The 18,107-nt window shown below is 34.7% G+C and overlaps 1 protein-coding gene across 1 annotated transcript; it reads left to right on the forward strand.

Moving 5' to 3' along the window:
* On the forward strand, positions 143-17,682 carry LOC109726424 (probable Ufm1-specific protease). Its single transcript, XM_020256000.1, is given in 14 exon segments — positions 143-493; positions 495-517; positions 4,788-5,135; positions 10,100-10,365; positions 11,156-11,237; positions 11,396-11,571; positions 13,045-13,135; positions 13,284-13,403; positions 13,552-13,599; positions 13,706-13,782; positions 14,215-14,303; positions 14,525-14,636; positions 15,115-15,217; positions 17,048-17,682. Coding segments are annotated over 14 exon segments (1,950 nt in total). The 5' UTR covers positions 143-308; the 3' UTR covers positions 17,278-17,682.

The raw sequence follows: 18,107 nt of genomic DNA on the forward strand, positions 1-18,107 counted from the left end.
AAAATTTTTGTCCGTTTACTTTACGCCCTCTTCATTAAATAGTTATTATTATTATTTTTTTATTTTGCTAAAAGATATTTCAATTTTTATAAATTTTTAAAATAAAGGGTTTGGTATCTATCCTCCGTTTCGAGGCTTTCCTTTCGGGGTTTACAAATAGAATTTTCCTCAAAATAGAACTCACCTAAAATTCTCCGTACTGTGCAAACCCAACCCGGACTGGGAAGCTGAGTAACTGCTCCGGGCTGCACAGCCGCGCAGAAGGAGAGAGGGCCCCTCCGTTGCAGAAGCGCGGCGGGCGGCGCGCGATGGAGGCCGAGCAGCAGTGCGTTCGGGTGCTGTGCCCCAAGAAGACGCTCCTCCTGTCTTCCTCCTCCTCCTCCTCCTCCTCCTCCTCCGTCGGCCCGCGGCTGCTGCCGGGCGTCCGGTGGCTGATCGGATCCCCTCTCTTCCTTCCCCCTCTCACCATCGCTGCCTCCTTCCGCTGCCTCCACACCCGACTTTGCCCGCGAAGGAGGTCTCCCTTCCTCTCTTCAACCTACTTCTTTGTTCTGTTATCAGCAAATCTTCTATATTAAACAGAAACTAGCAACCCTATTTATTTAAGAATAATAGTCAAAAGAACAGAATGAACCTCCAAAATTGATTCATCCGTCTGAAGATTCTGTCAAAGTCGTTTCAAACTACTTTCACATTATTTTCAGTTTTCTCATTTTCTTTTTTCTTGTCAAAAATCAAAATAGGCCGAGTATGCCTCTGGTGCCTGCAAGAAGCACTTTAACGGTGCTGCTGGCTTTCTGTAGTTCGGTCTAAAATTATAAGCAAAATAATCTAGTTTAGTGGTGTCTTTGTAAAACAAGAAAAATTAGGGAAAAAAAAAAAACCCATCAAGTACAGTGTACAGTGTAGTATAGTATGATTAAGCCTTTTTCTTTAGTTTTCTTACTGCAGAGAACATAATAGTGCTTGATTACAAGAATGGTCATAGGAAAGTTTGCTGTTATGTTTGTGCGTAGATGATATTGAATGTTAGGTTTCTACCTTTACAAGGAGATAAGGAGGAAAAAGGAAAAAAAAAGAAAGGAAATTGTGCGACTCAGTTTGTCGGTAGGAATAGGTCGTGACTAATCATTCTGTAGGCCTTGGTTCTGGTCATTGTGAGAGACGTGGAAAATAAGGAAGAAACATCTTCTAGCTTAACATCAGGGAATCACCCAATGTTTATATTATCAAATGAAAAATAGAAAGTGACTTGAGACATCTCTAGTTTCCCATTAGGTCTTTCTTGTGCTTGTTTGTTCTTTTAAGCCGACTTGGACTAACATCTCTGCGTGTTGAATAAATTTTTTTAAGCCAACTTGGACTAAAATCTCTTCGTAGGAAGTAATAAATCTCTCATGGGCAATTCTGGTTATGACTCGATTGAGGTAATGAATTCAACCTGGACCTGCATATAACCAATTGACAGGAGTGCAGCGGTCGTGAGCGAGGGAGAAGAATTGAAGGAAAAAAAGAAAGAAACATAAAGTAGGGAAAAATCTACTCGCCTGATTTCAGCATTCAGTAATGGCAATTAATGCTCCCGATGAATGGTCGGAATATCGCTATGAACTGTTCGTGGTGATTGCAGCCACCATTGAGCGATGAAGCGCCTGCAGATGCCTTCACATCGAGCAACTATAATTTTCTTTTTCTAATTGAAGGTTTGGAGAAGCCTTATAAGCAAACGAACCTATTATCCTAGCCAACAGGATCTGCTAACCCATTTTAAGGTCTGCTTATAGATTTAGCACGTAGTGGTTGACTTATTGCCGCTTTGAGGTTGCAGCAATGTTGGGCATGGTGCTGCCGCAGCCACCATTTAGAACATTGCTCATAACATGTAGTGGATTCTTGTACTGATGCTTTCATTAGGTAGACAATCAACTTAGTGCTTGAGTGCTATTCTGTTCCCCTAAGCCATAGTCATGTGTTGCGAGGCTGCAATCACCTTGCCAGTTGTGGACCACCCTCCTCGCTTCTTTCTTATCTTCTCCTTCCTTTTCTACAATTGTGGCTAATTTAGCGATTGCTTTTTCCCCTCTAAATACACACTGCATAGTTGCAATCTTACAACTGCTAAAATTCAATCATGCGGTGGCTTAAGATGCTATGTATCTGGAACTAAATGAAACAAAAGAACCCTTTCTCGAAGGAAGAAGAATATGAAGGACAGTCAAAAGAGAAGAGATGAAATGAAAAGGACAATTTGCTGCTACAACTGACTATTGTTATTAGTGTGGTTGCTCTAGATGTTCCCAGAACTTTTCATCAGTCTCTTATATGTTATCGTATGTTTTGACTTGCTGTCTTCAAATTGGAAAGGAAAAGGAAATGGAATTATTCAATATGCACAGATGTTAGTCCATGTTGGCGTAAAAGTACAAACAAGCACAAGGAAGACCTAATGGGAAACTAGTCGAGTCATCTTCTATTTTTTCTTTTGATAATATAAACCTAGGGTGATTCCCTGATGATAAGCTAGAAGACGTTTCTTCTTTTTTTATTTTTTCTTATTACGTCCTAAATTTTCCACACCTCTTGTAATGACCAAAACCAAGACCTACAGAATGGTTAATCTACTTCTTTCATGAATGTTACCTCATACCTTATCTATCTATCTTGGCCTTTAGTATAAATCCCATACAGTTTTACTTGTTTTACTTTAATATACTTGTTTAATATTAATCTCTGTAACTTGTTATTAGATATTCCATGTATCTATGTATGCTCTCCATACTTGTACCAACACCTTAGTCTCAATAGCTTCAAACCATTCTCCTTAGTATGCCTCCTTTGTTATTTTTAGCATTCAGCTTTCCATTTGTATGTGAAATAAGCTGTCAACTTCTGGTCTTCATTCTAACAAATTAGTAATTTGTGAAGAAAGGTATATAGGTGTATTTTCCTTCTTATACTAGTGTAGGCCCGCGCTTCGCGGCGGGAAATTTATGTAATTTATTTAAAATTTAAATTTCTAACTCCCTTTTGTTTAAATCCTGAAATTTGAAATTTACAATTTGGAAATTTAAATTTTAGAAAATACATTTCATCTTAATTCAGTTTGTATATTTTGAATATATGATTTTATATAGAGTTTTGTTGAATCCTAATTTTTCTAAATTCTAAAGCTTTATATGCATCGAATAACCGGCTTTACATTTTAAATAATAAAAACTTTTAAATTTAAATATTTAACTTTATATTTAGATAGAGAGAGAGAGAGAGTGAGAGAGAGGGGAAGGGTATAAAATTTAAAATCTAATATTTGAAACCTAAAATTTTAAATTTTTTAATTGTAAAATTGTAAAATTTAGGGAAGCTTCTATCCCTATTTAATATATGTATAGATAATCTAAATTATTTTTAAAAAATTATATAGAAAATATTATATATTTTAAAATTTTTATAATAAGAGAAAATAATTAGATTTGATTATAAAGAAAATATGAAAAAGTAAGATAAAAAAAAATGATGGCAAGAACCTGCCACCGCCCCGCTCTTTTGCCCGCAGATTGCCGGCGCCCAGCCGTGCCGCGGCTGCGGCGACTCCCCGGGCCCCGATTATCCCGCGCTACCCCTCCTTCGCCTAGCGCCTCCGGCCCTCGGCCCGCGTCCGCGCCAACGCCGGAGCCCGCCCTCCGTGCCTGCGGCAGCGCCCTACTTGCGCCCTCGACTACGCCTCCGCCTTCTGTTGTCACGTGTGCAGAGAGAAGGGGGGCGCCCGGCGCCCGCAAGGAGGGAGCCAGGGGGGTGGGGAGAGGGAGATAGCCGGGGGAGGGGGGGTGAGAGAGAGAGAGCTGGGGGGAGGGAGAGAAAAAGGGGGGAGACAGAGGGGAGGAGAGAGAGAGAGAGAGAGAGAGAGAGAGATGAGAGGAGAGACGACAGACTCATGGATTGTCGGATGGAAAGGGGGGGTTGGGGCGGGGGCTGCCCTTCCCGTGAGCTGGCCCATGTGTGGCGCGACCGCATGCCTGTCGCCCGTGTGCGACAGCAGAAGAGAGAGGAGCTGGGGGGTGGGGGAGGGAGAGGGAGAGGGAGAGGAGGGAGGGGGGGGGGCCCTGCCATGTGTCAGGGCGACCCGCTTCAGCGCGCATGCAGGCCGGCGCGCGAGAGAGAGAGAGAGAGAAAGAGAGAGAGGGGAGCGGGGGTGTAGGGGGAGAGAGAGAGAGAGCCGCCCCTCACGCGCGACCCGCGCCCAGCGCCCCTCGTGCACCCGCGCCTGCTAACCCCGCGTGCTCGCGAAGGGCTCGAAGGGGGGGGGGGGCGCTGAGAGGCCGACGAGTGGCCACAGTATAACCCACCTTTTATTATATCTATAGATAAGGTAATTATATGGTTCTCACTCATCTTTATGTACTTTCCTCTATTGAAATAATTTGATAGGAGTTGCTTGCCAGCATGTAGTATGCAACTTCTAATTTGCAGATCTCAAACTAGGCCAGCTAACTTAGTTCATATATCTGTAACTTAAATCAAGACATATTGTTGCTTGCCTTTTGCTCTTTATTCATATTATTTACAAATGATGCTGAATGGAGCTTTTCAACAAATAGAATATTGCTACCTGCATTCTAAATTTAGCGTTAAAAAACTCAACCCTTTTCATGTATCTTTGTGCTTATAACTAATTTTCTTTTTGAACTTCATTCTCATTTTCTGGTTAATAATTCTGTCAATGCATGTTTTGATTTACTTATCTTTAATGATGTACTAATAATCACTTCTTTTCACATCTTCTTTGACAGATGATATTAGGACATTATTGTTGAAAGGATTTGATATTATTGGAGCATTATTTGTTGGTGGTGAAAACTACGAGAAAAATGCCAGAAAAGCGATAGAGGCCTCTCGGAGATTAAGAAAGTCCATTTTCAATGATGAAGGAGATTATAATATGATAGGAGCAGCTGCTGATACCATTACCGGTGACATTCGCTTTTTCGTCTCTGATTCCATACCGACAAAAATTGTGGAAGCATCTAATGTTTTCTATGATGAAAATCCTGAAAGATATTTATGGGAGAACGGTTGCCTTCTCAGATGTGAGCTGGGGTTCAAGTTGCCTATATATCTTCCTCCAAACAAAACATCAGGTAGTTTCTATATGATACCTTGTTCCTTTTATATTGCTCCTTGTTCCTTTCCATGTTAGCAGCTTAAGGACTATGCTTGCTTTCATTAAAGTGTAGAGACTAGACTGGAAACCATTTACTCGTAGAATGGTGTGAATTTCTTTTACCATCCCATGCTGTTATGACAAAATACAGAAATATATCTTAGTTTTGAACTTTGAAATGTAAAATTATAATGCAGATACAAATGGAAGATTTGTAGATAAGTAGCTGATCAACTTATCAGTTTTATGGAATGTGTGTAGAATTTTTTTCCTTCAAAGGTAAATTATTGATAATAATGTAATAGCAGTTTTATAGTTCAAATTGTACCTCCACCATGGCTCTCATCGTGAGGAAAAGTTAAAAATTAAATCTTGTGGTCATCAAAAATAGCAATGGGATAGCCACTAATTATATAGAAATCCGTTTTACAATATGATTAGTGAAGGTTAGAATGTGTAATTTGGCGTGTCGCATTTTCCACTCCATGAACCAATTATTAATAACTTTTGTAATTTTTGTTTATGAAATCTTATTAATTGGCTCAAGTCACCTCACAAGTTCTCTATGAGACATTGAGGTTCATTGGTAGTGCAAAGAAAAGTGATGCACAAGCATGTAAGGAGACCTTGGTGAGCTTTGTAACACACAGTTTTTAGATGTTTTTTATGGTGCGTTTGGTTCATGCTATCTTTTTAGGCTGCGTTTGGTTCGGATATAAGTAAGAACTATTTATTCCAGGGATAGGTACAAATTAAGTATAAGCAGGAACTAGATCAATTTTGCGTTTGGATTAAAATTGGGTTGTTTCTAGGAATAAGATAAAGTGTTTGGATGGTTAGATTGGAACAAAGGGAATAAGAGTTATAAGTTTAAATTAAAATTATTTCATCTAATTAATTAACATCAAAATATTACTTAAAAATAATAACTTAATATTAATAATTATAAATAATAAACTATTTAAATAATACTAAATTGAATAAAAACTTATAAATAATTATAAATTATAAATTAATTAATTAATAAAAAATTAATTAGATAATAAATTATAAACAATAAATTATTAATAATTATAAATTATAAATTAATTAATTAATAATAAGTAAATTAATTAATTAATAATAAATAATTATAAATAATAAGTTATTAACTAATAATAAATTAATTAGATAGTATAGTATAAATAAATTAATAATAGTTATAAATAATAAATTATTAATAATTATAAATAATAAATAAATAAAATAAAATAAAATAAATAATAAATTATAAAAAATTAATTAATAATACAATTATTAATAATTATTAATAATAATACATTAATTGATAATAAATTAAATAATTAATAGTAATAAATTATTAATAATTATAAATAATAAATTATTAATAATTATAAATTACAAATTAATTAATTAATAATAAATAATTATGAATAATAAATTATTAGTTAATAATAAATTATTAACAATAAATTAACTAGATAATATAGTATAAATAATAAATTAATAATAATTATAAATAATAAAATAATTGATTAATAATAAAAGTAAATAATTATAAAATAATAAAATTTAAATAATAAATTATAAATAATATAGTATTATAAATTATAAATATTAAATCATTACTAATTATAAATTATAAATTAATTAATAAGTAATAAAATTAAAATTTAATTAATTATTACTAATTATAAATAATAATATATTAATTAATAATAAATTAAAAAATTAATATTAAATTAATAATANTAGTTAATAATATTTAATAAATAAATTAATAATTAATTAATTAGAAATTAAATAAAGTAATTATTAATAATTATAAATAATAATAATTTAATTACTAATAATAAATTAATAAATTATTTTATTATTTAATCAATAAATAATGATTTAAATATATTAATTAAATTAATTAATTATTTAATACCATAATTAAAATTATTTTTTGACTTTAATTAATGTTATTCTCACCTAGGAACAAGTTTCAGGAAAAAGGTGGAACAACAGTTCCAGCCTTATACCTACTTATTCCAGAAATCTGAGAACTACTGTTCTCGGGTACCAAATGCAGCATTTGGGAACAAAGGAGAGAACAAGGGCTTATTCCTCCCCTTGTTTTCGAACCAAATGCTACATTAAGATTCTCGGTAATCCAATAGGAATAAAAAAAATGACGGTGTTTGGTTAAACGCACTAAGTAGTCTAGCTGGTAATGTTGGATTGACTTAGGAATGAGATTCATTCCAAAGTACTAATCTCATTTCCTTGAGAGAGGATGGATATCCTTATATTAATAAATTGGGTAATCATAATATGTCTAATATTTTTCTTTCTCGCCACCCACCGGCTAGTTGGTATTGTTTTTCTTTACTCTCTAACCTCATATCTCTCTCTTAGCTTATCTTTCCCTCTCTAAACTTTTAACTCTTTTTCTCTCTAAGTTAAGCTCTCTCGACCCCTCTTTTTCTAAAACCTCAACTCTCTCACGCCCTCTAATCTCGACTCTATCTCTCTCCCTATTTTTTTAATTATGCTCTCTCTCCTCTCTCTCTAAAATCTCAAATCTGTTGCTCCCTCTAACCCCAAATCTCTCTATTTAAGCTAACTCTTCCTCTCTTTTTGTCTCTTCACATCTCTAACTTAAGAAACTCTCTTTATAATCTCAATTTTCTCTTCCTTTAACTGATCGTCCCTAGAGCAAGTGGCAAAGGGTTTGGTGGTTGGTACCCGAGACCCAAGTTCGAATCCTAGTTGATTCACATTTCTAGCTAAGTTTATTTCTAAATGAAATACACGAAGCGGGTAGCGTGCTACCTATCTCTCAAAAAAAAACTCTCTTCCTTTAACTTCAAATTTTTCTCTCTCTAAGCTAAGTTCTCTCAATTTACCTACAAATAAAATTTTCATTATTGTTGAAAAGAAAAGGTATATTTGTCGTTATTTTGTTTATTACTATTTGATCATTGATATCTATCCGATTTTTTCTAAAAAGATGTTGAAATTTTTGATAGCATTATTTGAAATTAATTAACAAAACAAATACATTAATTGTATATTTTTAGTAANTAAGTTCTCTCAATTTACCTACAAATAAAATTTTCATTATTGTTGAAAAGAAAAGGTATATTTGTCGTTATTTTGTTTATTACTATTTGATCATTGATATCTATCCGATTTTTTCTAAAAAGATGTTGAAATTTTTGATAGCATTATTTGAAATTAATTAACAAAACAAATACATTAATTGTATATTTTTAGTAACTTTAAATAATATGACTAAATAATTTGACCATGCGAACCAAACATCAGAATGCCGCATTCTTAGTAATAGGATGAGTAGGAATAAAATCCTTGGGCATCTTTTTATTCCTAGTAATCTTACATAGTGCGAACCAAACGCGCACTTACAGGCATCCTTATTGAATGAAGGAGGGCCGGCTTAATGTTTTTCCTATTTTTCTAAATTCACTCATAAATATCCTACACTGCTTTTTGTTTTTGGTTTAGAGTTTCAAACTCAATGCAAATGTTTATGAAAAATTGCTTTAATACAGAAAGTGTAACTTACACTTGATATCAACTTACATAATCGATGACATTAAGGGTGCGTTTGGTTTGTGATATCTTTCTAAGATTCTCGGTAATCGAACTGGAATAAAAATATATATGACAATGTTTGGCTAAGTGCACCACGTAATTAGATCAGTAATGTTGGGTTCATTTAGGAATGAGATCCATCCCAAAGTACTATTATTCCTTTAAGAGAGGGTGAGTATTCTTGTATTATGGATTAAGGTAATCATAGAATTCCTATGGCCCGCTCTTTTCTCTCTCCCCTACTTGTCGACCATTTATTGAGTTGTTTATCATCCACTGTTCTCCGTACTCTCTATTCTCATCTGTTTCTTTAAACCTCAACTCTCTCTTTCTCTCTCTACCTCCATCTCTCTATCTCTTTTACTAATCTCTCTATCTCACTTCTTGTTTCTCTAATTGTATTCTCTCTCACCTATGCTCTCTCTCTCCCCTTTTCTCTTATCCCAACTCTCTCTCTCTCTCTGCTGAATTTTCCCTCTCTCTTTATCTCTCTACATCTCTAACCAAAAAATTCTCTCTTTCCTCCCTCTCTCTAATCTGAACTCTCTTTCCCCCCTTTAACCTCAACTCTCTCTCTCTCTCTCTCTCTCTCTCTCTCTCTGATAAGCTCTCTCGATTTAACCTAGAAACAAATTCCTCGTGATTGTTGAAAAAGAAAGGTATATTAACAGATTATTTTTGTTTCTTGCCATTTGGTGGTTAATATTTTATACAATTTTTTTTCTTCTTTTTGGAGAGATGTTCACATTTACTGCTAAGATTACCTAAAATTGAAATAAACATATCAATCTTATATTCTCTGTAATCTCAAATAATATGATTGTGTGAACCAAACACTGAAATGCCACATTCTCAGTAATAGGATGAGTAGGAATCAAATCCTTGAAAATCCCTTCATTCCTGATAATCTTTTATAGTGCGAACCAAGCGCACTCTAAGTGATTTTCAGTCAAGTCTTAAGGGAGTTTTCTATATATTATAGTTGTTTTTTACGTCTATTTCTTTATGTTCTGTTTTATTGTTCAGAACGGAATCCCCACCTTGATAGTCCCATCCGAATTGTGTATTGCTTACTCTTTTAGTGGTTTATAGATATATCATTACCATCAAGTGTCTAATCCAACAGCTCTCCTTATCATGCTAAGCTGTAGAGCAACTTTGGCTCAAGATTCAGTAAGTGGTTCATGCAGGCTCAAGTGATTCTTATTTTGGCCCTTCGGAATGGTTATCATGCTTTCGAAGTTCCTTATTTCCTATAAGCCAAAAATTCATCATAGTTATCTCAGCATTTTAAACTCTTTTGACTGACAAGATTAATTCTTATCTATATATTTTTAGATATCAAAGCAGCGGTTTCTTCTGCAATAAATTCTACTGCTAGCAAATTGAGAGATCCCTGTACTGCATTCCTAGTTGAAGGTCGAAATACCAGTTCTGAGGAAGCACCCCGTTCAACTGTTTTGTGCAGTAAGGAGTTGGATTTCAACATGTATTCCCCCAATCAGATGCATTCAGCCAGCACCATGGGATCCACGCCGCATGCTTTGTCTTGTTCATATTTTCTTCCAAGAAGGCATTTTACATCATCATCAACTGCAAGAGAGGTAAATTGAACATACTAAACCAAAGAGTAAAGTATAGTGCTAGAACTAGCTGGATACAGTTTGTTACCGAGAATGTTTTATATGTTTGACTTTGTGTGACATTATTTGGAGAAAGTGCACTGAAATTTGATCTTGGTGCTTTGATAAAGAGATCAAAATGTAAAGAGAATTTGTTCTCTCCTTTATCACACACTGTATTACGTAGAAAGAAAATCACTGCACAACTCTTGTTTGTTCATCTTTTACGGAGAAACAGTTGAATCCCTAATCTGCAGCAACGTTGGTTATTTGAGTCCTATAATTTGGAAAATAGAGTTCTTCTTAGGTGACATGGACACATCTAAAATGTTGCCATGGGTGTGTCGTCTCTGACACTTTAGGTGCATACTCCATGGACATGTCTCCATTCCATCCTGTAGCCTCCAATCCACTTTTCATGTGTTCATCATGTGTTCACTGCATGTCCCTTATGATCATGGAAATCCAGTGCAAATTTGAAGTGCATCAGTTGCATATTTAATAAGCTATAATCTAAGATAATATAAAGTATTGGTTTTTCTATTTCATTGTACAGCGTTTTGAGTGATCGTTGGTATAAGTATTGTACTTTTTTGTGTTGCATGGCTAATTCCTTGGCTAAAAGATATGTTTTACATTCTAAATCAATATATTTGTTGTCTAGTTTTATATATCTTCGCAGATTATTTTGCTGCTCATTTTCATGAACAAGTGCATACTTTCATTAATTTACAGATTGCAGAATAAACTCTCTAAATGTTTTAGTTGCTAGAATGCAGATGCAATTAAAGTAAGTGTCCTGTCTAATCAATCAAGAAACGATGGAAGTGTTCCTGTTGTGGAGTATTTTCCAGGTAGTGCTTTGTTGGTAATCTCAAAACTGCTCTTCTTAGGAATCTTTTCTTGTGTCTTCCAATTTGTGTTGGAAGATTCATATTTTACAATACTGTATGTATTGTATCCTTTTGAAATGTTCTCATCTCCAAAGTTGGAAATGAACGCTTCTTTTCAGCATTAGAACCAGTCAGGCTCATGGTAATCGGCCTCAAGCTAGATGTACTCTGCTATGCTTCAGAAGATTTTCCAGTTGCGGCTGCAGTTTCTAGGTTGATTGTGCCTGGACTGCTTGATCAATTGAATGCTATGAAAATGGCCATTATTCCAGAACTTTTGACACAATCACCTCAGGTAGAGTAACCATTTCACCAAATGCAATAAATAATGTTCATTTTCTGGTAGCTGCAGTATATTCTGTTGTAGCATCAGTTTCTTTGCAAAGTGCAATTTCCGTATCAACAAATGGAAGTTATAGTGGATTTTTTCTTTCTTTTTTATTTTCTTATATACTTGTTTTGGGAATTTAAAGGGGGCCTTTCTTTTTCTTTCTGTTATTGAGAATTACATTGCGAGGAAACTTGAATACCACCAAATGTGTCAGAATTTGGTTTTGCCAATTTCTTCAAATGTACCTTGGGATTGTTGTACTGTAGATTAAATGAAAATATCAGTGGGCTTTTCTAATACGATCATAGAATTTTATTTAGTTGTATCAGTTTACAAGTATAAAGGGGGTTGAAATAACCCATTCTTATTTTCTCTTTGATGTTAATAGCTGCTGAAACCAAGAAGTTTGACATTTGTAGCTTCTGCACTATAGTTTCAAAATTATGGCTTCGTATTATCTATTCTGACGTGTGCAGTAAAAAGTCTGGTTTATTTTATGGTGAGAAATACCCAAATAGTATAAGGACAGAGAGGAAAAATTGAAGTCGCACAAACAACTTACCTGATTCTGCTTTGAAGCTTACAGCTGTGGGCAAAAGCAGTGTGTAATATTTAACTATAATAAAAAACAGTGTGTAAAAGCTGTTGGTCTCTCAGAAAATCCCGGCCCTTTAATATGCCCAATGTTCTCATATTGTGAAAACTCATAAAAAGGGCATAAAATTTATCAAACAGTGAAAACCTATTATACTACAAGCAGCCAAAAGATCTCCCATTTGGTTTCTCTCCAAATTTTGTCCTGCCACACCATGGGTGAGTTGGGCCGAAGACCGTGAACTTCTAATATTAACTATGTTTCTTTCTTCTATCCCCCATAGAGACTTATTAAAGATTCTCAACTTTCTCATGGGCTGAAAAAGCATCTGTGGATTTTTAAGTGGGGTTAGATTATTTAATTGGCTGTTTCTAGTAGCGTCCTTTTTTTTTTTTTTTTTTTTTTTTTTTTTTTTCATAAGCCTATATTTTCATTAATCACAAATGATGCCTTGTTTAACATTGTTATTTTTTGGAACAAAAATTCTACGTAATTGGATATGCTGGCAGATGGACTTTCACACTCTTGTCATTGTTGGTTAGCTTGCAATGCACTCCACCTAAAAACACCTTGGATGGAAGGATTGTAGGCAATCCACCATCCATTGCACTCCATTTTGGGGTCCTATTCAGAAAACCGAAAGAAGGGCAACAACAGCAAATGAGACCTAAGGGTCTTGTATCTTACTAGCATTATAGTAATATGGATGGTCATTTTATATATTAGCTTATGCTACAAAATCTTGAACATTATGTATTCATGAAAATTGGCGGTCTTGTTTCTCTAAAATGTTTCATACTTAAATTTCCAGTTTATAGATTTGTTCTTGATGATGCTTTCAGCTCTCTCCTTACCACTTCCTACCTCCTGGGCTTTTGATTCCAGTAACTACAATATATGATCTCAAGTATGGGGAGACAGAAGAAAAGCAAGGTGAGTATTAAACAAGTTAACCAAAAATTTTGCTAAGTTTCTAAATTCTGCCTCATTCTTATCATTTAAAGCCTAAAGACGAATACAAATATATAATCATATAATTGTTGTAGATTTGTCATTAAGTGATGTTATATATTCTATTCAGGCCAAATTAGAAAATCCCTACACTTAAGATTGGGATTGCCATTGGACCGTCCTTTATTGCGCATTGCTAATGCACTCACTTTTGGCACAAAAGAAATTACGATCAACTCATTTACGGATGGTACGTGATACTTATCATTAATCTTCCTATACTGTATATTGACCTATGTAATTTTTATGCCTTTCTCTTTCGAAAATAACACCTATTTGCTTGAAGAAAACTGTTGAAATGTGAAATGTACCGTATTCTGTTGGTGACAACCGTACAGGTACCTCATTACTTCAGGATGTCCACACTGAAATCCCAAGCAGTGGCGGTTAGTCTTCTAACAACTTAAATTTTCACTAATGCCATGAGACTGAAATTGACTTTTCCCAATGAGTTCTTGACAGAATGATGATATTTCTTGGATCAACTTGCAGTTTCCGGAGGATTTACTGCTTTAATTGATGGTTCCTATGAATACTATCATTATCTTCTTGATGGATTTGATGACAATGTAAGGAGTCTTTCTTCTTTCCTCTGGACCACATAGCCCTATATCGTCATTCAGTAGGGAAGAGATCACTTGGAGCATTCATGGGGCGAAAATTTTTTACCCATCAGTTTAGATTGCCCTCTGTTTCATCCTGCAATTTGTTTTTTGTTTGTTCATTTGAACTTTTGCTGGTTACTTCGTGCACTTTTAAAATTTCTTGTTCTCTGTTGGATGTGGAATAACAGATTGTTTTCAACTATTAGCAACTCTTATTTCAATATAAGTGCTTTTGCTTCTCTTTTTCCTTCTGGTTTGAATGACTGGCTCTGGTAATTAATTTATTTGATCATAGGCAATTGCAATAAAGATAGAAGTCATTTAGATTTACTATTTTTAGTGGTTAATATTCTGTTAAGCTGCATGCTTCTTACTGCTAATTAAGACAACGTTCAGGGATGGGGATGTGCTTATCGTTCGCTGCAAACAATCATATCTTGGTATAAACTTCAAATGTATACATCGATCAATGTTCCTTCCCACAGGTTAGAAAATATTGTGATGTCACCTTCATAGCCTTATATTCCTTTCATTGTTACGTTTGACAAGTTGCCTTTTCTTTAGTACTATTTATCATACTAGTTTTACGTTTGAAATAGTTTTTAACAATAGAAGGATGGACAAATGAAACATTTGATGCTGCGGGGATCACCGTCTCAATATACCATTGGAGGTATAACTGATTGCTATTGCCCCTTTTCTTCAGAGAGATTCAGCAAGCTCTTGTTGAGATCGGTGATAAGGAGGCCTCTTTTGTTGGATCACCCGAATGGATTGGAGCCATTGAGTTGAGCTTCGTTTTGGAGAAGCTTCTCGGTGTAAGTTTTTTCATTGTTCCCTTAGTAAAAGCTTGAACTAAGTGCAGTCCGGAAGGAATGCTCAAATTAATGATTGAAGATGCAAAAACTGGAAAGTTTTCTTCTTCTTTTTTCTTTTTTGTTTTCCATCCTTGTAAGATAGAATGCAAAATATATGAATCTGTTGATAAAATTATGTCATTATTAATAAGAAGTTAAGAACTTTAATTTAGTTGTTTTTAGCTGGAACAATGTATTGAAAACAAAATGACCAAGTTGGCTTTCTTGGCGACTCTTGGTTCAAGTTTTATTATGTAGAAAGGCTTTAGACATAGCAAACTTAATTTGATCTTTTAGATTACCGAACTGATTATGCTATCAAATTTGCTGTTCTAGTTATTTTTAGTTAGATACTTTGTAAAGATTCGTAACTTTTTAATTATAGAGTAGCAAAATAAAGCTCTGCTTTTACTGTTTAAAGAGAATGTTGCTTGGGCAGGTTACTTGCAAGATCATAAGCGTGAGATCTGGTGAGGAGCTTCCTGAGAAATGCAGAGAGCTTGCTTTGCATTTTAAGACACAAGGAACCCCTATAATGATTGGTATGTATTCATGTTACTATTAACAAGGGCTATCTGAAACTTTAGTTGAAAAGTCATAAATGAAATTTGATTATTGGAAATCAAAGTGTTTCATCTTTTCTTTCGGTTGAAGAATGTGGAATAGAGTTTGTTCCTGAATCATACTTTCCATTCCATTTTAGTTGACCAACTGTGAATGGAGTTTGTTTCTGAAATCACATATTCCCTTCTTTTTTGCTCCTTAAGTCTATCTCTTCTTGAGTTTTGCTGTGTTTGTCAAAGGTAGTATCTTTTGTTGCTTGCGATCACACTTTCTGGGTGTGCTACCTATTTTGAAAAGAGTAGATGGGAGAAATGTATATTTCTCTACTTAAATCTTATTATTTTTTTAGTACTCTTTAAGTTTTTTATAGACTTTTTTTTTTTTAATCTGGTGGCTTTCTTAGGGTTTACATAGTGTCTAATTCATGTGTTTCTACAGCCCTTTCTCGTTAAATTACACTTGTTGTAGGATATATTTTGTTATTTATACTGGTGACTATTTTTCGAAGCTCAGACAATCTTGGTTCCGCTTGATGTCTACGGACTGTGTGGCCTGTTTGCTTGCATTTTGCCTTTTCTCCATCACTCATGCATACAGCAATAGCATCTTTAAAGTCTAGCTTGCATTTAGTTGCAGATTTAACAGGTTAAATTGCACCACTAGTTCTTGGACTTTGGTCAACTTCCACTTTTGTCCTCTGCTTTCCAAGTCCTATATTGGAAGCCCTAATCTCTTGAAAGTATTTCACTTTAGTTCTTGTGCTTATTTACTATGAGAGAATAAACTATTGGCCTACACCTGGTGCATTCAGTAGTACCACCCATAGTTATAGTCTTTTCTATATTTAGAAATTGGACCGTTGGACTGAAGGTATGAGATGGACGTGGAGGGCTGATGGATTTGATTTTGTCATGCATAGATGCGCCTATGAACCAGGTGCAAGCTATAATTTTTTTTTTCAAAGTAGGGACTAGAGTGAAACCATTTTTAAAGGTTAAGTTCTAAATTATCAAACTTAAAATTTTGAGGACTAAAATGAAACTTAATCTGACAGTTCAGGACAAGTAGCACAATTTATCCCATTTTTAACTACATGTGATAAGATTTTATATTGATTTTCGCCCGGTCTGCGGAAATATGCATAAGACTCTAAGCCCAGAATACAGTGGTCAATTTAAGGCCCAGATACAAGATCAGAAGCTGGCTAATCATACCTTTATTCAGCCTCCACATTAGCAAGCTCAGCTGTCTAAAATCATGATATAGATGATTGTCGCATTAGTTTGTACAAGTTAAAAAAAAAAAAAAAATCAATTTTAGTGATAATTTTTAGTTATAACTTTTCATTATTTTATATTGTATGCTTCTAGTTCCTCATGGAAGTTGGAATGCAGACTTTATGTACATCTAGAACAAAAGTTTTGACACGGTCATAGTTGGAAAAGCTCAACCTGTATATAGTCTACTAAATGACATTCTTTGCTATCTTCAATGTTTGAACTAGCTATTGAATAGGACAACATGATTTCCCAATTATTTATTCTTTAGAAGCGTCATGATTGCATGATTTTTCATGGCTTAGATCTTTGACTGAACAAAATTGTGATTATCTTTTTGGATTTTTAAGTTGTATGAACAGCACCCACCCATCCCCCGCATCCTCTCCTTCAGACACCAGTTTTTGCTATGGCTGGCAAAAGGAGTATAAATATTATATATATTCGAAATTAGACATCAATCTTGGTGCCCTAATGGGCCATTAGACTCTAATATAACTATATTGTCCCTGATCCAGATTAAGTTTGCAGGTGGTGGAGTACTAGCGTATACACTCTTGGGAGTTGACTATAATATGGCTAGCGGGGATTGTGCTTTCCTTATCCTTGATCCTCACTACACTGGCAAAGATGATCTAAAGAAGATTATAAGCGGCGGATGGTGCGGATGGAAAAAAGCCGTAGATAACAAAGGCCGGAGTTTCTTCCTCAAAGACAAGTTTTATAATCTTCTGCTTCCACAACGGCCCAATATGGTCTGAAAATCATGCAAAAATATTCGTTTGGTGAGTAGTACAACAAATAGTAGGCAAACATGAAGGGGAAAAAGGTATACATACTACAAGAAGCCAACATTTTCATGCTTTTAATGCATGTATTAGTTAGAAGACTAGGGAGATTTCCGGAGCCATTTCTATGTCAGTTTCTGTTCTACTTGTTGGTTTGCATTTTATGCAATTCCCGTAGGGGCTGAATAAAGTATTCTAAGCTCTAGGTTTGTAAAAGTTATGCTGGAAAAGATTTCCGAGTTTCTCGCCTGAATTATTTCAACCTAGACACTTTAATCTTGGGCTGTTTGCCATAGTTAATATATCCTGTCATCTGGTTTACGTCATGTTCTATGCGATTGAAGACATTTTATCTATGGATTTGTTTACGGTACGTTAGCCGAGCTGCTATGCTTGTATGATGATATATGGGTTTCATACTAGGAAACCATTTTCGTGATTCATGCTATTAAATATATATGATTTGCATTTTACTGCTTCTGAATCTAACTTATGATCATGTTAATGGCTGTTACGAGGTGTTTAGTAGTCTGACATTGTAGAAGAGTTTAAATAGCTTTAATTTTTCTTAGAAAGTAATTCAAAGACTACTAATCTTGATCATAGTTTCACGTGTCCTATGTTTTATTCATTTGTCCTATAAAAATCTGGTTTCCAAACCACGTATTTAAAATTCTCTTACATTATTAGTTGTATTGTATGGATTGTAATTCTGATGTCCTGTTATCGAAAACATTTTGGAGTATGAAGACTACTGTTATATTGTATGTACTGTATGCGTGACATGAACATCCTTAAAAACT

This window comes from Ananas comosus, linkage group 21, assembly GCF_001540865.1.
Source record: "Ananas comosus cultivar F153 linkage group 21, ASM154086v1, whole genome shotgun sequence".
In the NCBI taxonomy this organism is placed as follows: domain Eukaryota; kingdom Viridiplantae; phylum Streptophyta; class Magnoliopsida; order Poales; family Bromeliaceae; genus Ananas; species Ananas comosus.